This window comes from Oculina patagonica, chromosome 6 (genome assembly GCF_052425735.1).
Source record: "Oculina patagonica isolate OP01 chromosome 6, crgOcupat, whole genome shotgun sequence".
In the NCBI taxonomy this organism is placed as follows: domain Eukaryota; kingdom Metazoa; phylum Cnidaria; class Anthozoa; order Scleractinia; family Oculinidae; genus Oculina; species Oculina patagonica.
The window spans coordinates 967114-992391 of record NC_135763.1 but is presented as its reverse complement, the minus strand read 5'-3'; the positions used below and the strand labels follow the sequence as shown (position 1 = coordinate 992391).

The 25278-nt window shown below is 39.1% G+C and overlaps 3 protein-coding genes and 1 non-coding gene across 7 annotated transcripts in view; all 4 read left to right on the top strand.

Moving 5' to 3' along the window:
* The window catches only part of LOC144658552 (dystrophin-like), a 69159-nt gene extending 64557 nt beyond the window's left edge, over positions 1-4602 (top strand). For 3 of the 4 annotated variants that reach the window (XM_078518986.1, XM_078518987.1, XM_078518985.1), the window contains exons 67-72: positions 45-83; positions 475-499; positions 628-719; positions 1015-1246; positions 2273-2549; positions 3526-4602. In XM_078518986.1, coding sequence (XP_078375112.1) covers positions 45-83; positions 475-499; positions 628-719; positions 1015-1246; positions 2273-2549; positions 3526-3623 — 763 coding nt within the window. In that variant the 3' untranslated portion in view covers positions 3624-4602. Of the gene's footprint in view, positions 1-44; positions 84-474; positions 500-627; positions 720-1014; positions 1247-2272; positions 2550-2641; positions 2700-3525 lie in introns of all 4 variants that reach the window. The other variant, XM_078518988.1, reaches the window with a different exon arrangement.
* A 2442-nt stretch (positions 4603-7044) lies between these two features.
* LOC144658567 (neuronal acetylcholine receptor subunit alpha-7-like) lies at positions 7045-14918 on the top strand. The gene is made up of 8 exons (XM_078519010.1): positions 7045-7164; positions 9509-9666; positions 10180-10224; positions 10590-10699; positions 11192-11336; positions 12146-12401; positions 12598-12770; positions 13231-14918. Exons 1-8 carry the CDS (start codon positions 7089-7091, stop codon positions 13924-13926), a joined length of 1659 nt encoding a protein of 552 aa, XP_078375136.1. The 5' UTR covers positions 7045-7088; the 3' UTR covers positions 13927-14918.
* Positions 11979-12053, top strand: Trnat-ggu (transfer RNA threonine (anticodon GGU)). Its single transcript has one exon. It is a non-coding gene; the product is annotated as a tRNA-Thr (tRNA).
* Positions 14919-15179: 261 nt separating the features above from the next.
* LOC144658570 (neuronal acetylcholine receptor subunit alpha-7-like) lies at positions 15180-23594 on the top strand. Its single transcript, XM_078519015.1, has 8 exons — positions 15180-15303; positions 17848-18005; positions 19080-19124; positions 19882-19991; positions 20427-20571; positions 21503-21758; positions 22222-22394; positions 22813-23594. Exons 1-8 carry the CDS (start codon positions 15228-15230, stop codon positions 23476-23478), a joined length of 1629 nt encoding a protein of 542 aa, XP_078375141.1. The 5' UTR covers positions 15180-15227; the 3' UTR covers positions 23479-23594.
* The last annotated feature ends 1684 nt before the right edge of the window (positions 23595-25278 follow it).

Below are 25278 nucleotides of genomic sequence, written 5' to 3'. Positions count from 1 at the left end.
TGTGTTGTGCGTAACCTGGGAATGTTGTTGTTATTGTTGTTTAGGGACGAAGAGCATCAGCTTATAGCACAGTACTGCCAAAGGTATGTACAAACATCTCCCTTTTTTATTATTATAGTCTAACAGGGTTTTAAACTTCCCATTCTAGCAGTCAGTCAGTCAGTCAGTCAGTCAGTCAGTCAGTCTGTCTGTCTGTCCTTCTTCTTCCCCGCCGCTTTATGGCTGGCTGTCTGCCTGTCTTTCTGTCCGTCCGTCCGTCTTGTCTGTCTGTCTGTCTGTCTGTCTGTCTGTCTGTTCTGAAAAGCTAAACTGCTTACAGACAGCTCAGTAGGTACATGTACGTAGCTAATTAGTCTGTCTTGTCATGTCGGCAACTGAGTTTATTTACCAAGCCCCCCCCCCCCCTCCCCCCCCCCCACCCAATTCTCCCTCCGCCCTCAAGCAATAATCGTCGTTTTCTTTCTCTGTTTGCAGCCTGAAGAGCGATACGACAGATGCGGTAAGTTGCTGATCAGTATTGTTTTTGTTCAGCTTCAAGACTGGTTTTATCTGAAAAGCATTTTATTTCTTTTCCTCAATCTGGACTTCTGATTTCGCTAAGTGTCTTTTTGTCTCTTCCCTATCTAGCCTAAAAGTCCAACCCAGATTGTAATGGCACTAGATGCGGTAGAAAAAGAGGATTTGGAAGCTGAACTTCTTAAACTGGAGGAAGAAAACAGGTTAGCTTAATAAACATGAGTAACCAACAGTTAATATTGAATTGCGAGCAGTGATGTTACATTTGTTGCTTTTGGTTTTGACATCAAGCAACCTACAAGTTGTGAAGCAACCGTTGCTTAAAAATGTAAATAAGTTACCAAACTACAAGCTGTCTGTGCACTACACTTTGCCACGGTATAGCAAGAATTGTGTTGAAGTGCATAGCGTCTACTTCAACGATTTAGATTAGTAGCCCACGGAAGGAGATGTTTAATTGGGACAATCTTCTAAGTCCCACTTGTCTTGTTTCCTCAGGGACCTCCAAGAGGAATATGAACGACTTAAATCCATTAGAGATCATTCTGTTCCACCCTCTGATGGCGAGGCCTCTCCGGGAGGGCCGCAGAATCGAGACTCCGAGCTGCTAGCAGAAGCAAAACTGCTACGTCAGCACAAAGGTCGGCTCGAGGCAAGAATGCAAGTACTGGAAGACCATAACAGACAGCTAGAGGCGCAGTTACAACGACTTAGACAACTGCTTGACCAGGTGCAGTGTTAACTTACAATAATTTATACGATTGTTACTTAGACAGTCGGGGGAATAAGTGCCATTTTTGGCAAATCTTCGTTGAAGCACTTGAAGAATTTCCGTATTACCTTATTATAGGAAATTAACGATACATGTTATTAACGCGAATTTCAAAAATTCGCGTTAATTTTATTGATGTAAACTTTTTTACTATAAGGATTTGACCAGAACTTTTCTTAAATTCGCGTTAATTTTATTACGCGTAAATTTTGTTCGCGTTGTTAAAATGCTTCTTTATATTCCTATAATAAGGTATTTCATCCAATCAAAAGAAGCGCGAGCGCTCACGAGTACCACGAATGCCATCGCGCGTATTAATACGTCTTGTTGCTTAGCAACTTCTGGGACGAAAACCAAGGGCTCAAACACTTGGAGAAGTGTTGTTGCCATCAACTGGCGTTTGTCCCCGACTGTTAACGTGTCAAGTGGGTTGGGGGTTTTCTTGAGCGCTTTCTATTGGTGTGGAAAAACTGGTTAGAATTTTCCGGCAAATGGAACAGTACAATTTTTCAGTAAACACAATGGTATGGGATGAGTGTGTACCACATCAAAACCTTTCCAGTGGAAAGGACCGTTCCATTTCATTTCCCACCGGAACAGCCGCGTACTTCATCGAGGAACAATAATAGTGCGAAAAAGCAAAGTAGTACAGTAATATTCCAAGCATTCCTGTGAAAACGAGAAAAGAGGAATACAGTTACCTCTGAAGTATTTAAATTTTTCTGAATATTTTCTAGTAGGAAGGACCGCTCCACTTCCACCGATCAACTGGTTTCTCTGTACAAATGAAAAGCGCTCCTTGCTTTATGTAGCACGTTGATCTGTTAAAATAGGAGCGCATGGAGGTAGCTGGTATCGCTTGCGCGAAATTTTTGTGAGAAGTACAGTAGGTCCATGGTTCAGTCACATCACCGTGCATTCTAACGGTACTTTGCTGTTTTCCTTGTTATCTCACTTCTATTTCATCTTTCATTTCCACTCCAGCCCGGCCAAGACAAACAGAGCGGGGCCCAGTCCTCAGAGCGTACCACGCCGTCTTCGTCCATCAGCTCGCTCGGAGACGGTCCCTACTCCCCTGCGAAGTCAGGTCGATCTGGAAAATCCCGCGGGAACGATAGCGATTCCGAGTCGGAGCCCGGTGGGACAAACCCGGTGGTCCCGGGGCCGGTTACAAACGGATTCTCCAGTAAAGGAAACGAAGACCCAGCTCTGAAAGAAGTCATGAGTCAGATCAGCTCATCTTTCCCTCCGGATCAAAAAAGTAAGTGAGACGGAGGCACGGTAAACTAACACGTTGTTTGTTTGTTGTTTCAAGTTTGTTGTTAGTGACTAATGCTGTTAACTCTTGTGTAGTGTCTGCTGAGGCCTAATCACTGGAATCTAACTCTGCATGACTGTTGACTTTTTTCTGGTAAGAAATGTTATGCTAAGAACTTTAAATCAAACTCAGACTGCGCATAACATACATAAATTGGCCTTCTAATTTGCGATTTTGTCTGCAGCAGTAAAAAACTGCGGTTGCTGGAACATAAAACTGACAAGAAAAACAAAATAACAAAATTTTTTGTAACCTTTGGAAAGATACGAGTTTAGATTTCACTGTTTGGTTCTTAAAAATTGTCAAGTTGCAAAATGTTGAAAGAGCATCCTTTTCAAGCGTTGTTTGGTTTGTTACCCAATACTTTTCTTTAACGAAGAGAATATTGCGTGACCAGCCATGCAAACAGGCCACTGTCACACATTCCTCTCTCTTCTCTGTGTTCACTTGCACTTGTTGTTACGCGTCACGTTCACTTGCTTCTCGATACACTAATATTTTATACGTTTAACCCTTAACCCTTTAACTTGCACATTGAAGTAATTTAAACGTACTTGGAACTCTACCTTACAAGATCAACTTGATAAGCAAAGTCGCGTCAAGAATATATTGACCAAGTTCTTCTGCAAGGGTTTTGTGGTAAATAGGACAATTTTTCTATGCGGCCGGAAGTTAAATGTTTCGACCATCGACTTGCTTGCAAATTTAAATAAACTATTATGGAACAACTCTACATTCCATTTCTAAACGTGCAAGTTCAAATTTGGCAACATGACAGTCAGAGTGGTAGTGCGGATCTGCCGTTCACAGATTTTATTTTTCTAAGAAAAATTTAGTGTAGAACCTAATCTCACTCTAAACATAACAGTTCAGCCACATGTACATGTACCTCAGAATAATCATTAATAAATTGTTTCAGGTGCTGATCCCGTTGGCCATTTGTTTGCCACCGCAAAAGACGTAAACAAAGCTGTGGAATCTTTAGTTCAAGTAATGACAGACGACGAGGGAGAGTAAAAATATTAAATATTAAGGCGTTAAACAATTAATACATTTTATTCGGGACAAACGTTGAAGAAAATTTTATAAAAGCTTTGTTAAAAATATTGTATACCTATTACGCTGGTTTTCCCACGACAAACTGCGTTGGGATAAACAATTTGTTCAGTCGCATATACTAGTTCTCTAAAATATTAGTCGACATGAGTCGAAGGTCTCCGAAGATGATCGGATACGTCCCGATGATCTTCGATGGAATAAAAAGGTGACAAGTTATTACCCAAAGAAATGTCAAAGGCGCGTAAAGCTGGACATAAGTTAAGTTAGACGCACGTTAGAACGAGGCTCGCTGTTTATCAAAGTTCGGTTTCAAGCAACGCGTTTTAACTTGTAATGTCAGTTGTTAAAATAATTTTAATCAAAAATTCTGTTAATTCATTTGCAGTGAAATGAAAAATTTTCTTCGAAATTTTGAAATATTTTAATTACCGTGGAAACGTTAGGAACAGGTCCACTGTTAACAATATTAAATCATTTTAAGTGGTAAATTCACAATTTTAATTATCTAAGTTAAGAGCCGTTTAGTAAGATACAATGCTTAAAGAAAGTGCTGAATTTTTGTTTCTTATCTTATATCCAGGCTACACCAATTAAGATAGTTAAAGTTAACTTTTAAACTTTAAATTTAATGTTAGTTTTATGTATATTCAACATAAAGGCTTCCTAAACTATCTTTTATTTCCTTGCATTTTTTCAAACCGTCTGCCTTCCCCAGAATGTAGCACAGACATTGGTATCTATAATTGTCTATTTAATAATTAACTCTACCATAACAATCAATGCTGTTACGGTTTAGATGGTTTTAAACAATTCCGGAAAGTTTTGTTGGTCCTACTGGCGTAATGGATGAATATTTTCGTATTAAATAATGTTATTTTCATATTATTAGTTGAATGGTATGTAAATTTTTATACCTTAATAAACTGCTATTACTTGTTACTTGTTCAAAGTCTATTTCTGTTTATACAACGACTGAAGTATACAATTTTTTGGCAAGAAACTTATAATAATTCCCCCCTTCTCTAAATCATACATTTATTCTGACCGAGTTTGACATTTCAAATATAAAGCCAACTCAGTCCGAAAAAACAAGTCAGAGTGATTGTGTAAAGTAAGAGAAGACGGGCTACTGTAGCCCTCTATTTTTTCGTATTTTTCGATCGATGAGCGAAAAATACAAAAAAGAGGGCTGTGAACAGTCTAGAATTACTGTGGGTTTCTTGTCAAAAATACAACAAGCCACTTGGGATGTTGGAAGAACACTGCAAAAACTTGCAAATTACGAGCCGATACCAACATACCGGATTCAGTGTGATTTATTGAGCCAATAAAGCAAAGCAATACGCAGTTGCATGCCTTGGATGGGACAAACACGCATACATAGGAGTACCTATCATCGTTACCTCCCTTCTCCCTGGACTTGTATGACAGTGCATTCCTTTTAATTTTCTGATAGACATGGGAAGTAAAAAACATATCATCGTAACCCAATCACTCACTGCCGCTTACTTCATAACTGTTTTCCTTTTTTATACAGCATTCAATTTATGTTATACCCCCCCCCCCCCCCTCCAAAAAAAAAGACCAATCTGGGCGTGACTGAAGCTTTCTTTGACCCCGAAAAGAGACCGTTTTTACGCCTGATCGGTCTTACTAGACAGCCAGCACAGTAGGACGAAGTTTCATACTTTAATTCCTTCGTGTGTAACAGGCTAAACGAGACGTTGATGGCTAAACAAAATTGGCGTTCTGTCCTGAACACCCTAAGTGAGACCAAAATGTTAATTTACACCCCTAAGCGGGACGACGAGCAAACCCGTCCCTTTTTGGTTTTTCCCCCCTTTCCCCCCCCCCCCGGTGGGGATGTAGAAGGCTCCACGATTGCGTGGCGGCCGACAAATTTTATTTACAACCGGACATGGAACGCAGTTTAATTGATCACTAGAGATTTTTCTAGATCGATTTAAAAAGCATAAGCTTATATTAACAAGTCTCTAATCACCCCATAAATTTAATTGGCTTATATATTGGGCGGAAAAGAAGAAACATACGGTATTTATATTAAACTGTAAGTCGTGATTGTAGTCATAGGTTTCAGACGTCGTTAAGAATGTTTTGGTATTCTTGGTTAGTAATGAAGCCGCTCCCGTTTTTTTTAGTTTACCGAGGGCAGTCATATTCTATGAAATTTTCTGCCATGTGCGACTCCACGCGTGCTTCAATGCCAGTGCTGAACACTCTGACTGCACAGATAGTGCACAAAGCAACTTCAAAGAGTTCAGCTTTTCATCGAAAACTTTCCAATTTCATTAAAGTCGTATAATAATCATAATCATAACGTGATCAGGGGATCAACTCATTAATGAGGGGTTTAGTCAAATCACTGCGGAGCAAGCTGGACACTCTATAAAGGCTTGTTGGCCACAGTCTCCTTTCCACCTAGTTTTTTACCTCGAGATCGCTCCAAAATTGGAACTGTTTTGCTGTTTGTGGAAAAGGAATGGAAAAAAAACTTCTTTTGGTGCTTAACTTTCAACAGACTTAACTGACTTAGCTGTTTGTATACGCGGAGTAAATTAATTTTAAATTTAGAATTGTAGACAAAATAATCTTTTAAGACGACTATCCCGGCGGCGACATTTCCCATGACGCTCAATTAGGCATCAAGTCAAAACAGGTGATGAAACACTTCAGCAACTGTAAACTAGTTATTTTGTTGACGACAGTGCGTTCAATGTTTGAATAAACTCATCACAATCATTGTAAAAGTGCAAGACATTTTGTTCGTCCGAATCCCCATCTCTTACGACTGGCTGAGCCACTGATACTCAGCAAAGACCAGTTGCTGAGAAACGCATTTGAAGATCTGTGATGATGACACGCTTACATATCAATGCATAACATGCATATGAAAAAAACAAAAGATTCAAACAGCCCTTGTCTGAGCTAAGCTGTCGGCGCGGAAAACGAAGCCAGGTGAGGAAAGAGATTCGGTTGTTTAATCCCAGGGATAAAAGGCGAGTGGGAGGGGCTTGATTTATCTCTACTACCCTGCCCCTATCGACCCAATATTTACAGCTTCTATAACGGAGTTTACCTCTTTCTTCCCTACAGGCCTTGCGCCTCATTTATCGTTCTCCGCACTTCAAATCCAAACCTTCAACAGGTTGAAGTTATTCTTACTGCAATCTTGATTGACTCATAATGTGAACTCCACCTTCACAACTAAATAAACACCGCAGTTGTTTTAGTCTTTAAGTCTCATATCCGGTGACCTTGTGCTCAGTAATGCAGCGGCGAGATACGTGCTGAAATCAATCAAACTGAATTCTTAAGCATGCCAGGAAAATGTTGACATAGTCGATCGGCTTAATAAGTGGGTCAATGCATTTACTTCTCAAAAGCGGTCGGTGATTGCACTTGATGATTAAGATGAAGTTCTTGATGCGTATGTTTTTGGGTCTGCTGTCTCTGACGGCCATAACATCTTCAACTGAAGGTTAGTGTAATAGCATTTTCTCAGCCTTACACCAACAAGACTTTACATTGATGTTAAACTGAAGTTGCACCATATTTTCTTGGTCAAGTTTATTTAGGCGGCATTGATTAAATATTTGTTGATAGATTGTTCTAGTCTTTGCGTCGACCCATTCATTTTTACTTCAACCGTTGTTTTGTTGAATTCCCCGAAGATGGTTGGAAATGCTCTTAGCATTTAGGAACTTTAGACAGTTTTTATTATACGTAACGCCGAGTGATACGTTAATTATTTGACTGGCTGACCAGAAGACAAGATCTGTTTTAATTGGTCTGTAATGGTTTCTTCGTTCAATGTAATGCTCTCTTCATTGACTCGTCACTGATGTTGACCGTCTAGGCGGCTGACAGAAAGTAAGACTGAATTCAGCCATTTTGGTCATTTTACTTCAGGGCCACTCTCAGTTTACTAGAAAACATACAGAACGTAATTTTGTGGCAAGAAATGTGGTCATCTTAAATATGACAATAACTGTTACATTTCACAGTGAATTTTTTCATACTGAAACAATGCCAACCAGTATATTACAGCTTAAGATCTAGAAGTGATCACAGAACTTGGAGGCTGATAACCTCAGTCGACCATATAACACTCGAATAAAGCCCGTTTGATTCAATGAAAAGTCTTCAAAAGATAGCAGATATATTTTTTGTATGTTTTTGTTTGTGTGTTCAATAAACGCACATTCAAAACACACAAAAAATTAAATGTATTTTAATACCTAGAGCATCATATACACTGTACATTCTCCCTAACAATACAGATCCTGAAGTTTTACTGATAGAATTTTGTTAGTTAATTAATGGTAAAATTCGCTGGTGCGATCACAATGTTTCCTTGCCATTCACTGAAGATTATAAGTATTTTTAGGGCAAAATTGATTTCAATCTAGAACGGGTTTTAGCCATGCATCAAGTTGGTGTTCTGTATTTGACATACGCAATTAATTTGCTGTCAGTTAGATCTCTTCGGTATGCAAAAAGTCAAAATGGGGGCGAGCTATCCCTCTATACTGTTCGGAGTATCGAGTACACTGAGGCCAAATGATAAATCCACGAGAAATTACAAGTTATACTTTTCGATGCTGAAAACTCGAAAACACACAGAAGTTAAGAAAACGGCAATTAATTTCATTTTAAAGGTGTGCTGATAGCACATCTATGATTAAAGAGTAACCTTCTGATCAACAATAGTAAACGTTTGCTCGCCGATTATCTCAACTTTAGATTTACCGTAGCTTAATTTACATGGATATAGCCTTTACCGACTCAAGTACATGGCCTCCGAAACGTGTAAGGTACCTATACCGATTTGACTGCAAATCTTTTTAGTTTTCGCATTATTTAAATTGTAAAAACAAAATAAGTCACCATTACAGGAAAGCACAGCTTGGTGTCATTCACTTGAATGTTGAATAGCAAGTGCTTGTCAACAGAAAACCAGCAGTGTGTATTTTAGATGGATTTTTATGAATATCAAAGCAACTTATCTTATCAAGCTACCAATCTTTGAAAAACAATAAAATTTAAAACAAACTCCAAAAAGCACGCAAAGTTTTAACAGTACGGTGAGCCTGCATGACCTGATCGAGCATTGTTTAAAATAAAAATGAAGGGCTGTTTTTCTTTAGTGTTTGTAAACTTTTTAGTCCTCATTTTCAGTAATTGAGCTTATGTACACAACAACATCGTCTAAATTGATCTGTTTACTAAAGAAAGGCTATTATTTTTTTACTGATATTTACTTGTGGTATCAGATCAGACAAAAACTGTTTTGCTTTCTTTGACATTATTCTCACGCTGCCAAAATTCTCATTTCAAGACATACATTGTTTACTTTATACAGTCTCTTCGGATTTTGGTCTTTAAATGATCAGCAATTATCCTGATCATAGAAATAATTTACTTCAATTTTTGTTATTTTTCTCTTTCGGGCTCCTTTTTAAACCTTCAGTAAAGAAATTTGTAATACTCACAATTTAAAATGTAAGAAATGACAACACTGCTGTTCTTCTATAAAATATATGCTATCTTCTAGCAGGAGTTGACTGTTACATGATTATGTGAAGTGGTTAGCTTAGACAGTCAAGGATCTCTCTCGTCTGCAAAGGCTCCTGTTGAATTCGTGTACATGAGTTAAGGGCGTGCGGGAAGACTGGGGAAGGGAAATATAAGGCGCGCAGCACGGCAGGAAGGGGGTGAAGAGAAGTTTGCCCACCCGTTCCATGATCCCCTTAGAATCCTTCTTAAAGGAGAGAGGCGAGAGGGGTCAAGAATCGCTTGTTAAAATGACGCATCTCTTTCAGGCAAAAAGGAGAGGAGGAATCAGTCGGAAAGTGGGGAAGCCATGTTGAGACGAAAACTATTCCACTCTTACTACAACCCTGAGTTACGACCTGTTGTGAACAAGAGTGATACAGTAACTGTGAAGCTTGGGGTCTCTTTGCATCAAATTATCAATGTGGTAAGAATTCTGCGGTTCATTGCGATCCAATAAGCTTGTCAGTATGGTTGCGCTCGATTGGTATACTTTCACAGCATGAAAATTGGGATTCACATGAAATTAAAGGTGGTTAAGTCTGGTGTAAAGTTTGTTATCCAGCTTTACACCATCAATTAAAATTAAATGTTGTTAAAGGTGGTTAAACCGACCTTTACACTACCGTTTGTAAACGTGATGTAAAGTTGGTTTAAAGAAGTCCCATCACCCTGCCTTTAAACTTGAGTGTAAAGTTGGCATAAAGGTCAGCTTTAAAAAAAAAAAAAACCCCAAACCCAAAATGTAAAGTGAGCATGAAGCTGATTAAATTCCAAATTTATGCCAGCGTTACTTGAGCTTACACCACAGTAAAGTTATGTTCTCATGCTGTGAAATTTTGACACACTTTTACATAGTGTAGCTTTAACACTGTTTTATATGATGGGGTCATAATTAAGCATTATGATCACCTTTTTTGCTGTTGTTGTTTTTTTTCAGGACGAAAAAAATCAGCTGATGCAAGTCAGTCTGTGGATTCGTCAGGTAAAGTCAAAGTCTATTCCACAGCAACCTGCACGCAACCCTTCATCAGCGAGTCTCAGAGGGAGTGCTTTTATGCATGATTACTGTTTTAAACTGTATTTTAAACCAAAGGTATCACATCTGCTTAATCATGACAATGAAAAAAGTGTTGTCTTCGATAAATTTCTATTTAATTTCGAGACATTTGGAAAAAAAATTTAAAGCTTTTTGAATTATAAACTATCTATGCGTTGTCTTCGGGAGCACTTTGAACATGTCCGATGCAGTTTTCTAAGGTGAAGGTAACTGACTTTTGCAACCTGCAGGAGATGGGCATGTTTTTTTTCTCAGTAAAGTAATATTGCCTTAATATGCTTGATTCGTAGGCCTGGTTTAACCCATTCCTGATATGGAACCCGTCAGATTACGATGGCGTTAATCAAATCAACATTAACGCCAAAGATGTGTGGATACCAGATATCTATCTTTATAACAAGTAAGTCAGTATTTTTGTTTTATAAACAGGGACAATACTTTAGAGTTTAGAAGACATGTTTCGAGGCAAAAATCTGTAACAATACAGGAGGGTCTCAATGGGGTTAACCGTTAGCCGTAAAAATTGGAAAATTTTAACCGTTAATCGTAAAATATGTTAACCGTAAAAATCGGCCAGTAGTTATAAATAAAACATAAAGCAGCTAGACTAGATCACTTCATCGTCCCACGTTGGTCCTAAGACCTACAATATGTTTTTCAATAATGTAAATTAATTGTTACCTTTAAAAACAACGGAAACTAATTTTTAACTTCTGTTAACCGTAATGGAAATAAATTAACCGTTAGCAGTAAAAACCGTTAAACCGTAACCGTTAAAGCCACCACCCCGTTGACACCCTCAAAGAGTAGAATAAGTAGAATCAGGCCATGTGACGGCCTAGTTATCACGGCCACTTCGATTTATTCTTTTTTCTTTATTTCTACTCTACAGTGCTGATGCTGACCAGAATGGGGCGTTGGACCGATTCAAAACCAAAATAGTACTCAGTTCTAACGGACGAAACATGTGGCTTGGCCCGGTACTCTTCACGTTCTCATGCAAAATAAGTGTTGATTTCTTCCCCTTTGACGAACAGGTGGGTATGTTATAAAATTATTGATCTCTATAGTGTAAACACGATAGACGGACGAACGTATTAATAATTAAAATTAGTATATACTAAAACAGTGGATAGCGCTTTTGGCGCGCGCTGATTGGCTACTCAAACTCGGAATATCCTTTGCTATTCACCTCCGAGCAACGCGCGCGAGAAAATTGTAATCTTTGAAGGGGGAAAACTAGTCAAAAATAATTCTTTCGGGCTATATTATCTCACTGGTTTAGTATATACTAAAACAACTATTCACCTCAGTGTCGGTGGCTTCGCGGCTCGGTAAATATCCACCACTAGCCACCTCCACTTCGGTGAATAGTTGTTAATTATTTATTTATTTCACAACACAACGTGAAACGTATCAAGGCTTCATAGCTCAGTTGGTAGAGCAACGCACCGGTATTGGGGAGGTCATGGGTTCAATTCCCGTTGTAAATTGAATTTTTGCAGGCTTAAAATGCAATTCATTGCTTACACACTGCGAGGATCATATCATTCATTCAAATTAATCCGCAGTTCACATATATGTCTTTATATATTATTTACTATGACAACATGAAATAATTCATTTAGAGTGGGAGATGATAGTAATTTTACCTAGTAAAATGGCCCATCTCACAACGAGTCTCTCGTAGCTCAGTTGGTTAGAGCGCCCAACCGGTATTCGGGAGGCCATGGGTTCGATTCCCGTCGGGGACTCAGAATTTTTCTTTGTCCCATGCTCATGTCATGTTAAACACTTCATATTCATCAATATTATCTTCATTTCCTTTTTTGTTGTTTTTATTTAGCTGTGTTCCATGAAGTTTGGTTCATGGACATACGATGGGTATCGAGTTGACGTTCAAATGGAAGAAAAGGAAGGTGATATTAAGAAGTTCGTCACCAACGGAGAGTGGGATTTGATTGGTCTCCCTGCGCAAAGAAATGAGATCATTTACGTGTGCTGTCCTGAGCCTTACCCGGATGTGACGTATACAGTCCATATAAGGAGACGTACAACGTATTATTACATCAACCTCATCATACCGTGCGCGCTAATAACATGTAAGTGACTTGGTGTGGATTGTTTTCGATCATGCAACCAAATGTGTCATATATTTTTGCTGTCATTCTCTTTACCGTTCTCTTCTTTCTCCTCCCCCTCCCCCTCCTCTTCCCCTCCCACTCTCCTCCTCATCCTCGCTCTTACCCCGCCTTCTCCTCCCGATGTCCTTACTTATTGTATTTCTCTTGTGTGTAGCCCTGACACTGCTGTCGTTCTTCCTCCCCCCTGACTCGGGTGAACGCATCACACTGGTGATCACCAACCTCCTGGCCATGACTGTGTTCATGTTGATAGTCGCGGAGATCATGCCTGCCACTTCTGAAGTTATTCCGCTGATAAGCATTTACTACACTGGTATCATGTTTGAGGTGAGCTGATCATGATGAGCCTTCTCTGCATCTTATGATAAATGTCATAACTCTATCACTTCTCATAATCTCAGAGATGATTACACTCAACGATAAGTTCCGTTACGCCGCAAAACACTGAAAATTAAGCATTTAGGATACCATGTCTGTACGGCGGTGAACTCGCACATATATGAGCTTGTACCAACTTGGAAACGTTATAGCACAGCACTGTTACTTGAAAGAACAAAGTGCCATAAAAAAGAGACTCGTGCAATCACTTCCTCATGAACCTTCCACAACAATCTCCACACATCACGACTTAAACACTAATTTTAAAACAATGAAACCAATTCTGTATGGAAAGGAAAAACAATTCTGCAGAGCCATTTTCGTTAGTTTACCGTTCATAAATGAATATCCAACTCCATCGATCCCGATTTGCTTAGTATTTCTCATATTCCTGTTGTTTATGTCGTAGGTCGCCCTTTCTTTGGTTGCGACATGCATGGTTCTTAAATGTTACTACCACAATCCTTCAGTCTCGGAGATGCCCACATGGGTGAGAACCATTGTCCTGGACAAGCTGGCGAAAATTGTCCGCGTCAAAGTTCCTCCAGGATTGATAAACGTCATCGAGAAACACGTGCAGGACCAAGAAGAAGCTCTTGAGGAAATCCAGCATGAGAGACGCAACTCCATCCTTCCACAGCCAATCACACGCCGTGAAAGATGTTTGTCTTCACTCGGAGATCACTATTCCAAATCCAGAGGCAGCCTCTTGTCCACTGGAAGAAACAGGGCTCGGACCTTATCGTCAGAGAGGAGTTCTAGTTTTATTGGTGAGGCTTCGTCAACTATTGGACTCCCGAAGTTACATAGCCTGCCATATGCCAGCAGTTTGCGATCCATTAACGAAGAGGGTCCGAATAAGGCTTCTTCTGATGTCCCATCATCCTTTGAGGTCACCATGAAGGAGATGCTTCTGAAGCAGGACAATTTGTTGAAGAACGTGCGGAGGCTGGTGCATGTTGCGAGAGAAAATGAAGAGAACGAAATCAAGAAGGAGGAATGGAAAATTGTCGCCTCTGTCATCGATGCCTGCTTCTTTTGGGTGTTCATGGCAGCTTTGTTAGTTTCTAGTCTTGTTATTTTTCTTCAGGCTCCAAGTTATTGAAATATCTTAGGATAAGTGCATATGAATGAACAAATGAAGGGAGGAACGAATGGGTGAGTAGAATGATGTATGGAACATAAATGAATGAATGGACTAAAAAAAACGAACGAACAAACGAAGACAACGAACAAGCTATGAATGAATGAATGAGTAGTAAAGGAAGGAGGAAAGGAACAAAGAAAGAAAGAAAAAAAAGAGAGAGAAAGAAAGAAAGACAGAAAGAAAAAAAAAAAGAAATAGGGAGAGAAAGGAAGAAAGAAAGGCATTAATGAATAAAATAATAAATGGAATAAAAGAAAAAATGAGCGAGCGAGTGAGTGAATAAATGAAAGACAAAAGTGGATGAATAGTGTATATAAATATAATAATATAAATAATAGTTGGCTATTATTAACCACATAAATTAATTCAAGTGCATGGTGTCTGCCAGATAAAATGTTCAGAAGTTTAGCTTAAAATGACGCAGAAAATATGCATAACTAAGGCATAATGAACATTGTTTTTGTTTTTTTATTTTACGCTTAGTTAGCAAATCTCCGGGTAGATAGAGAGTTCAAAGCTAGCTTTTATATGAACCACCACGCTATATAATTATGTGTTTGTCAGCAAAAAAGTAATAAATAAAAAAAGAAAAGACACTTCTTTCACTTTATTGTTAAATGTCTTGGGGTCAGTTAAAATTTTATTTTTGCCCTTTGTCGCTAATCGGTTGATGTATCCAAAACGACGCCATCTTTGCTAGGTTGTCAATCAGTTATTACCAGTTCTCTTGGACGCGTAATTATTCAGAATCGAATATGTCAGCGGATCAGTTGCACTGCCCAGGGAGGGTATATACATAAACAGTTTGGATGCAGGGGATCACGCAACGAAGAAAAAACTGCTTGCCTTGTCTGCTGCCGGATCTCTTGTTTAAGAAATGCTCGTACCAGACGTCACTCTAAGTGCTTATAAAACCAGATTGATTGCAAGGCTGGTACAACGGCAGGAGGGCAAGATTTATCTCCCCCCTATCCAAAATATTTTTACTTTTACTTTTAGCTTGTTTTTTTTTTTTTTTTTTTTTTGAATTAATCATAACAACTTTTACTTCAGTTCGATGAGTTTTTTTAAAAAAAAGAGAGGTTTGTTGGTATTGTAGAGTGGACTTCACTTAGCTTATAACAACAACTGAATAAATATCTGATATATCCCACGATTGACATTGATTAAGTTGACCCTAGACTGTATACTAATGCGTCGGCGACGAGATATGTAATCATTTGCAGCAAACTGGAGACCGACGGCGACTAACGAACAAAATGCTCAAACACGAAATCTTGAAGCGAACGTTTTTGAGCCTCCTGTATTTGACCACCGTAACATCTTCAAATAAAGGTAAGCGAAGTTTATTGTCAACCAAGCAGTAGATCTGGCTGGTCTTCAAAGCGACAACTTGTTTTCAGTCAAGGGAAAGGAGCAAAGCATTATTTAGTCTCCATTACTAAACATTTCAAAACATTTAATTTACTTTCGAACACTATTATTGATACCCTGTCAAAGATGAAAAGTAAGAGTTTCATAACTTTTAATAGTTTTGTTATTGAGCCTATTAGATAGAGCTGCATTTATACACATATCTCATCAGAAACAGGCGTTACAGTTGCCATGCTTCCTCGATCGATTTCAATTCCATCGCCGCGCCAAAGTGATAATCGTTGCGCTAATTGTTGCAGGCTACCGAGACAGTAAGGCAGCTCATTCCTAACAATTTATAAGCATCATAGTCGTTCCCATTTGCTGAACGTGAAGGCACTTGGTTTCTCGGCGAGGAAAGGTCACCTCATGCACGGACTGTTACCTTTCACTGTGATTTCTCAATACTGAAACAATGCCAAGCGCGGGTACAGCCTTTCCGTACAATTGTGCGATAATGCTCCACACAGGCCCAGAAACATGATGATAACCTTGGCCGGGTATATAAACTGCTTGGTTCAAACAGATAAGCAAAAATTTGTGGTATCGTGTCATAATAAAAGTGACAATAAAAGTCATACACATGTATTTTATGGAAGAATATCTCTTGTGTCTAATCCGTCCACTTGCGAACAGTTGTTAGTAATGTAACGTCGATAACATTGAAATCGACTTATGGTTGGTTATTTTCCCATGCAGGCCAGTTTTAGGTATAAACGGTTATATATGAATTTTTCCATATGGTTATTGTCCCTTTGCTTCATCAGTAATTTGCAGACAGTCCTATTCAGTTTGGCAGTTTGGCTGGATATAAGCGGCTTACATGATGAAGCGAAAAGGGCGCATTAATTAAAATTTTGATACTCATAACTCCTTGATATTCGTCTGTTACTTGTAAAAAAAAGACCTTTACAGTGAAGAACAGTCAGTGACAGCTCAATCAGTCGAAAGCTGAAACATTGAGTTTCTGCCGAGAACTACTTTTGTAAACACGTCTTTTATTCTCTAAGAATTATGTCTTCTGATAAAAAAAGAAAAACGCCAATGATGTTTACTGTAAGGTTATGATATTTTCAATTCAAAAAAAACACGAAAAAACTGTTCTAGGTGAACTGTTTCTGACCGATGGAACGGTTTTTACAGCTTCATAGTTTAAAATAACTTGCCTGTATCAAATCATTTTATCTTAGCTGCCAATCTTTGACAAACGATCAGACAAACAGACAAACCTCGTCGGTTCGCACGCAACATGGCGAGTCTTACAGTCAGGCTGACTCGAGTCAAATCTGGCCAGTAATGTTGGCATTTTTTCAAAATAAACCGTACAGTAAGCTTACTTTTTTCACTTTTCAGAAGCTTACTCAGGAAAACAACCAGACCAATTAAGTACCTCTGCTCTGTTTACAGACAAGACGTTTATTTTACCTGTTCTTCTTTACCTCTCAGATCAGATAAGCCAAATAAATGTTATTTTAGTATTTGCTAAGAGGAATCCTAGCTGAACTTGACGTAAGCTATTAAAAGAAATACGTTACGATCATAACTCTTTCGATGCCGAGGCGCAGTGGCGTAATGGTACGCGCACCGGCCGGACTCCGGTTCGAGCGGTCCAGGTTCGAGCCCCGGCCGGGGTCCGGCTGTGTTGTGTTCTTGGGCAAGACAATTGGATGTTAAAACATCCACATTGCCTCTCTCCACCCAGGTGTATAAATGAGCTTAATTAATGCTGGGGGGGAGGGGGGGGGGGGTTGGAGTAATACTAATAGTCGCTTCATGGAACGGAAACCGCAGGATAAGCTCAAGCCTGATGGGCCACTAGGCGCGAACGCGTCGATAAGGTGAAATGCGTGAGGTGAAATGAAATGAAATGCGTAAGGTGAAATGATTATCATGAAAATGTCTCGTACTTTACAGCGCAACATAGTGCAATACATGCGTGGTTTGTTGTGTGTAAGACACCGAAAGCCGTCTTACTAGTACTGAAGGCAGTCATCTTAATAATGTAAACTTCAAGCAGTTTTTTCCTCCTGGAGGAACGGAACAGGAAAACAGCGAGACGTGACCCGTTAAAAGAAAACAAAAGTAATTCTCATCACGTTTTCGCTCAAGACCGGACTAACTCACGCAAACAAATTGTACTATAATAACTATAGCAATTTTGTTTTATTTCAACTATAAATTTTCTAACAGCCTTTGGAAGCAGGGTGGCAAATAGGGCGATAGACGTGAAATCGAGATATCCCTCAGTTTCAGGGTACCTTCTGACCACAAGCTGGAAGAGTTAACAACATTCTCATACTACAATTGAAATTGGTTAACTGCAACAAAGCAACAACCAGTTTTTAATGTCTATAAAATTGCCGTACAGCAGTGCTAAATACATCTTAAACGTATTAGTACACAGAAAAAGTCACGTTCGAAAATTTCCTGTCTTAATAAACTGCTCAGTTTAAATACATATTGCAGAAATCGTTGGGAAGAGGAATCAATCGGAAGGCGAGGAAGCAAGGTTGAGCCGGAACCTATTCCACGCTGACTACAATCCTGAGTTACGACCTGTTGTCAACATGACTGATAAAGTTACTGTGAAGCTCGGAGTCTCTTTACATCAAATTATCAATGTGGTAAGAGTTACGTTAATGTTGGAATGGTACTTAAACTATCCTTGGCTCACTTAATGTTGTCAAAAGTCGGTTAACATTGAAAGGCAGCTTGTGAAACTGCAAATAATTTTTTTTCGCTCGCCATTATTATTATTATTATTATTATTATTATTATTAAAAAAAATTATTATTATTATTATTATTATTAAAAGATTTATTATTATTAGATATTGAGGCGCACCATTTCATGGTTCCAGAGCTTTGAGACCTTTCATGTCAAAACTTAGACAATCCATTACTTAAAGTAAACAAAGTTTAGATAAACGCGCGATAAACCATGCCTTTTCAGGTCGTTTTACTATAGTAAAATCTTCGCTTTTATCCTGCCGCCGTTGCTATCACAACAGACTACGATTACATTTACCATAGTAAACTGAAAAAAGCCGGTCACACTACAAATTGGCTTAACTATAGTAAACTTGACTTTACTATAGTAAAAAAAGCTCAATATTTATATTTTAGTGCTGACCTCAACCACTGAGGCTCAAGTCCGTCAATGGGCATGACATGCACTAATCTTACAGCACCTTTCTTATCCAGGGAAACGTTGTTCAAGCTAGTTCACTTGATTGTTTGTGTCCGTTGTGACTGGCTAGTAAGAGTGAAAACTTTGCTTTGTTTTTTTTTTACGACACTCAATCGAAAATCGTTCTATGCAAGAGTAATGAGAACTTTAATTTTCTTTCAATCCAGGATTAGTGTCCTGGATTGAAGGCGTCCGTCTATCCAGCGGAGAGCAGGAGAGAAAGTAGCATAACGCCACTCACTTCATATTTTAAGAGCACCGGCAAAACTAGGGAACGTGTTTCCATAGTTATTTCCTTGTTTTGTCATGGTTCCATGCTAGGCGGATTCACGGAATGTTTCTGTGGTGTAGCAGAAGCATATTTTGCTTCTTGGAGACAAAAATTGACGCAGGAAACAATGCTTCCCGTATAGCAAAACTGGGAAACATAGGGGAACAGACTTCAAATACCTTTCTATACGATATATCAGAGCTTTCACTAAATTAATTTTTTTGGTGGTTATCTTCAGGACGAAAAAAATCAGTTGATGCAAGTCAGTCTGTGGATTCGTCAGGTATATTTTCGTTTTCTCTTTTATTTAAAGCCTCGCTTGCAACAAGCTAACACTTTTAACGGCTAACACCGTTGATATATTATAAAAGATTAAAATAAGAAACACTTTTAATTTATACGAGAAAAATACCAGTAATCCTTCTCATAATTACTGACCGCAATTTAAATAGACTGTCACAGCCCTCAATTTTTCGTCTTTTTCTTCGATTGTTGAACGCGTTCCTTTGAGTTGAAAAATAGGTCCGTGAAAAGCAGTATACAATTTAAAACGTGAGTATGACTTAATCTGTTTGTAAAAATGTAATAGTTACGGTCTCGATTAATTTTGTTAGCGCGCAAACTGAAGGAGAAATATGTTTCGTGTAACCAGAGAAATGAGAAAAGGCCCTTCTTGAACTTAGTCTATCTTACTCTTGCATATGCACACGTACACGCCATATGGGCTCTGTGTGACAAGCTAAGCACTGAGGCATCCAAAAGCAAATCTAGTCAAGTTTGACTGGTTGAAATTTTTTTTTGTCATCCAACACCTCCTCCAACATGACTGGTTTATAAGCTTATTATATCAAATATGTGGTTTTATGGTGTTTTTATCGACTTTTTTGCTAGCTTGTTTACAAGCAAAATAGAAAGATATAGTGGGGAGTCTTTTCCCTCTCTTACCGCATTCTTGTTCACTCTCAAGGGACTGTTCGTCACTCTAACCCAGCAGTGCGTCAATGTTGCAACACTTACGAACTCGTTTCTTTAATTTGTAGACGTGGTTCAACCCATTCTTGACTTGGAACCAATCAGATTACGGAGGAATGAATCAAATAAATGTCAAACCAAATAAAGTGTGGATACCGGATATCTTTCTGTATAACAAGTAAGTCAGCCATTAATTGCCTACGATTCGCTGGTAGCTATCGGTTTCCGATTTGCCAAAAAAATACGAACGAAACAAAGCTTTAAGAAATCGAACGAAAGCTACATGTAGTTTACTGCGGAAAAGGTGAAATCGAGAAAGACTACTAAAATCTGAAGCCTGGCAAGTTTATACAATTGATGCATATACAAAGGCATGGGTTGTTTTTAGAAATTTAAGTTTAAAATTGAACGTGAGGTTTGACTTTCCATGGTTGTCTAAAATTGCTTTAAAATCATGTAAAAGTCCACTTATAGCACATATATCCTTTTACAATTGCTTTCATCCAGTGATGGTTTTCATAACCGAACCGATTTACAAACTGTAAATATTTTGAATGGTTTGTGCAAAATTGATACAATTTTATTGTATAATTTTCTTTCTTCTTCATCAAAGTGCCGATGCAGACCAGGATGGGGCCCTGGATCGATTTGAAACCAAAATAGTACTCAGCTCTAACGGACGGAACATGTGGCTCGGCCCAGTACTCTACACGTTTTCATGCAAGATAGATGTAAACTTTTTTCCCTTTGATGAACAGGTAGGCGTAAAAAATAGGGACGAGGACTTTATCGACAAGCAATTTACGCGACTTGCAATAGCCCAATTCTGATATTTTAAAATTCATCCTAAAACAATAGACATCACTACGAGGCTCTGGGGAATAAACCCCTAAGCCTCGTACTGAGCTCTACTGTTTTAGACTGAATTTTAATATATCGAAATTGGGCTATTGCGTACATTTGATTGGTTTTCAAAGCAGTATTTGTGAATTTCCGCCACTACAACATACCATTTGGCTCTGTTTCAAAACGAGTCTACGTGCGAAACCATTCATATGAAAATGAGTTTCGCCTTCAGGTCCATTTTCAAGCAAATCAAACTGATTTTCATTTGAATGCATGGTTTCGCACGTAGACTCGTTTTGAAACAGAGCTGAAGGGTAACTCGGAAATGGCCTATTGAGACATTTTAACAACCTCAATTTTTATTCTACTTACTCCACTTTTGTATTTTTCATTTATTTCTCATCCTAGTTACAAGTTGCTAATCTAAAGTTCTAATTGTAATCAAGGGAAAACGACAATACATCGAGTTCTCGATATGTTATAGTAATACAGAAGGGCTGCCTCCATTTGATAGAACTGATATAAGTTGGAGTAACGTAAATACAACACTAGTGCGTTTACATAAGTATTCCTGCAGAGTATTACATGTGGTGCAACCTGCATGGTTTATTCCTCGTCCCTACAGGCGTCCTCTGGCCAGTTTTAATTTGAAAGTCCGCGGACTTCCGCTAAATCTGAATGGCTGACAATGAGTACTTAGAACCAGCCAAAGATCGTTATTCTTGAGGCTGACCAAATGGATCACGGCCTCTGGGAGTTTCCTTCTGTGGACAGAAAATGGTCTTTTTGTCTTTATTTTTATTTTTGTCTTTATTTTTTAAAACCATTTGCGTTTTTGTTTAGTTTTGCTCAATGAAGTTCGGCTCGTGGACGTACGATGGCTACCGAGTGGACGTTGTATTGGAGTCAAAGGAGGGAGACATTAAGAAGTATCAAACCAACGGAGAGTGGGATTTGATTGGTATCCCTGCGGAAAGAAATGAAATCATTTACGTGTGCTGTCCTGAGCCTTACCCGGACGTGACGTATACAGTCCATATAAGGCGGCGTACCAAGTATTATTACGTCAACCTTATAATTCCATGCGTGCTAATAACATGTAAGTGACTAGATATTGTTCTTAAGATACAAAATTTCCCTACTGGCCCCGGTTGTTCAAAGGATGGATAACACTATCCACTGGATAAATCACTATCCAGTGGATAGCGTAGTTTGTTTTGTTCACACCTATCCATTGGATAGCGAGCTATTCGATGGATAGTGTTATCCATCCTTTGAACAACCGGGCCCTGGTGGCCATATACTGATTTCTTATTATATACTAGTAGACAATTCTGAGTTGTAGTAGCTCGTGATGAAACACTCGTGTTTGATATATGTTGTGAAGCAATTCTTAAACCTAAAAGGAAAACGGAGCAGGGGCAAGGAATAAGTGGCAAACATCACAAATACAGACTTTTTGGTTTTTACTTGAAGTTAGGATTCTAAAATCCAGATTACATTGCTGTGTGATTATTTAGACTTTCCGCTATACCCTTATATTTGTTCTTCTTTGTGTGTAGCCTTGACACTGCTGTCGTTCTTCCTCCCCCCTGACTCGGGTGAACGCATCACACTAGTGATCACCAACCTCCTGGCCATGACTGTGTTCATGTTGATAGTCGCAGAGATCATGCCTGCCACTTCTGAAGTTATTCCGCTGATAAGCATTTATTACACTGGTATCATGTTTGAGGTGAGCTGACGAGACTCTTATAGAATTTTGACATCCATGTCACATCACAGTCATTCGATGCGACGTGATTTGTCAAACTGTTCAAGCATTTAACCGTGGACGGCAATCCAAATCTGCTTACACAAGTTGTAATAACAACAATACAACGCACATTTTTGGAGGTTTTTAGAGCACAATTTTCGGCTGGCGAAACCATGGTACTATGATGAAAATATACATTTCAGTATAGCACACATTTTAATCGAATTTGGAACCGACCTTCAGTAAGGTTCAATGCAATTATTATCTCCGTTAACAAGTTATTTTTGTTGGAATGATTTGGTGCGACCAGAAGTTTTAATCATTATAAAGTCTGTTGCAATTTTTTTTTTCTTGCCTCGTAAGAGGTTAACTTTAATTTATGGCCCTTTATGTGTAGGTCGCCCTTTCCTTGGTTGCAACATGCATGGTTCTAAAATGCTACTACAACAATCCTTCAGTCTCGGAGATGCCAACATGGGTGAGAACCATTGTCCTGGACAAGCTGGCGAAAATTGTCCGCGTCAAAGTTCCTCCAGGTCTGGTAAAAGTCATTAATAAACACTGCAAGGAGAAGGCGGAAGCCCGAGAGGAGATTGAGTACGAAAGGCGCAATTCTATCCTCCCACAATCAATCTTGCGCCAGGATAAACGTAAAAGCAGTGTTTCTTCCAATGGAAGAAATCGCGCCATGACGTTTCTGTCTGACAGAAGTTCCAGCTGTGGGTCAGAGGCTGCGTCAACTCTTGGACTCCCCCATCTATTTAACAAATGCGCAAGCAGTTTGCATTCCATTAACGAAGAACAGCCAATCAGAGAAGCTCCTCCGCCTAATGTCCCACTATCCTTTGAGGCCTCCATGAAAGAGATGCTTCTGAAGCAGGACAATTTGTTGAAGAACGTGCGAAGACTGGTGCGTGTTGCGAGAGAAAATGAAGAAAACGAAATCAAGAAGGAGGAATGGAAAATGGTCGCCTCTGTCATCGATGCTTGCTTCTTTTGGCTGTTTATGGCGGCTCTGATTATTTCTACACTCACCATCTTCCTACAGGCTCCACATTATTGAAATAACTGATTAATGTTAGAATCTCCTCGGATATAAATATCTTTTCCTGTAGTCATAACTAACAGAATCTTTCTATTTTCCAAGAGCGGCAGTGCAAGGCTGGACATGTATCGCAATCTAAGGTTCATTTCATTTCTAAGGTTTAGGGCCTAACATTAGATTAAGGTTAGATTAAGAATGAGAGATAGATTAGATTAATGAACCTTAGATTTCTAAGGTTCATTATCGCGCCAAAAATCCCCTCCATATAGTTTAACATAATTCTGCCTATGTGTAGTACATATTTTTGATGCACTGCTGAATTTCAACCAGTCTCTCGGAGATATTCGCTTTAAAACAGAGAAAATGACTAGCAAATAAATTGCGAAGGTGGTAGCGGTTGCTTACCGCTTACGAAGCCTTAACTACAAACTGTCCCATACTGATAGAGAATGTCCTGGCAAGGTAGGGGTGAGAGGGGAGGGGTACTCTCATATGAAGAGGACGGGGGTGCTTGTTGAATCGCTTTAAGGTGTAAATTACGAAATTAAGTCTGGTGTTCAGGACAGAACGCCAATATGTTGTGTTGCCCACATTCACCCTAGATGCATTGCGCGCCAAGGAACAGTTTTTATATGTGAAAATTGTACCCCGCCATCTAATGTGAGAGCGAGTTTAATTGCTTCAATCTTCTTCCATCCTTGTTTCTTGTGCTAATTAACACGCAAATTTCGGTTAAAGTGATTTGACTGTTTTAACATCGATATTTTACTAGAAGTTCTCCAGTTTGGAGTGATTTGGGACAAGAGCTAGCTTTTCAGAACAAAAACAAACGGTAGCATAGTATCGGTTGAAGGTGGGCCTTTAAGGTCTCGTATACGGTTGCTGGAAAAGAAGTAAGAAACGCCATCACACTATGTTGGTGGTCCAGCCATACTAACCCTATCAGGCAAGAGAAATGGTATCTCTTAGGGGTCAAAAATGTTTGAGCCACGCCGAGATTACAATGGTCTCCTTTAGATAACCAGCACATTCACAATATAGTAATCACACAGAGCGCACAAAATAAAGCACAACGACCCACAGAAAATTGACCCTTATCTCTCACGTGAAGGTACATTCGTACGACGCTCTTATTATCTAATAACCCAATACCTTGTTGACAGAAACGTTAAACCTTGAAGGTAATAAACACATCAGGCACAGGAAGCAGATGAGTTCGGTTAAAACTGATCAATAAAATATGTCTTACCTCTTTGAAATGCACTCTTGCGTATATTTTATCCGTAATCGGCCCATTATGCGACCAAAGATGCAGTCATTTGCGACGTTCCAATGCTTCGAATCTCAACAAAACCCGTACGATCGTTTTGACCGCCATTAGTTTGAAATGTATCGACCGCTGACTGATTTGACTGTGGCGCTCCGTTGCGTTACGCTGCCTTTAGAGACCACAGTCAAATCAGTCAGCGGTCGATACATTTCAAACTAATGGCGGTCAAAACCTGGTCAAAACGATGGTTCGGGATTTGTTGACATTCGAAGCATTGGAACGTCGCAAATGAGTGCATTTTGGGTCGCATAATGGGCCGATTACGGATAAAATATACGCAAGAGTGCATTTCAAAGAGGTAAGACGTATTTTATTGATCAGTTCTAAACCGAACTCCTCTGCTCCCTGTGCTTCACGGACACGCAGGCAATGCATGAAACAGAGCTAGAATACTCTCAATTTCGTGACGAACAAATAACGCGCCTTACGCCATGACAGATTAAAATTAATGATATTATCAACTCAGTTTCCGACTAGGGTTTTTGTAA

Bases quoted from the DNA above. Each gene is read 5' to 3' on its own strand.
- LOC144658570 (XM_078519015.1), top strand. From the start codon at position 15,228: ATGCTCAAACACGAAATCTTGAAGCGAACGTTTTTGAGCCTCCTGTAT. The intron at 15,304-17,847 runs GTAAGCGAAGTT...TACATATTGCAG, and splicing joins CGTAACATCTTCAAATAAAG to AAATCGTTGGGAAGAGGAAT. The intron at 18,006-19,079 runs GTAAGAGTTACG...GGTTATCTTCAG, and splicing joins TACATCAAATTATCAATGTG to GACGAAAAAAATCAGTTGAT.
- LOC144658567 (XM_078519010.1), top strand. From the start codon at position 7,089: ATGATTAAGATGAAGTTCTTGATGCGTATGTTTTTGGGTCTGCTGTCT. The intron at 9,667-10,179 runs GTAAGAATTCTG...GTTTTTTTTCAG, and splicing joins TGCATCAAATTATCAATGTG to GACGAAAAAAATCAGCTGAT. The intron at 12,771-13,230 runs GTGAGCTGATCA...TTTATGTCGTAG, and splicing joins ACACTGGTATCATGTTTGAG to GTCGCCCTTTCTTTGGTTGC.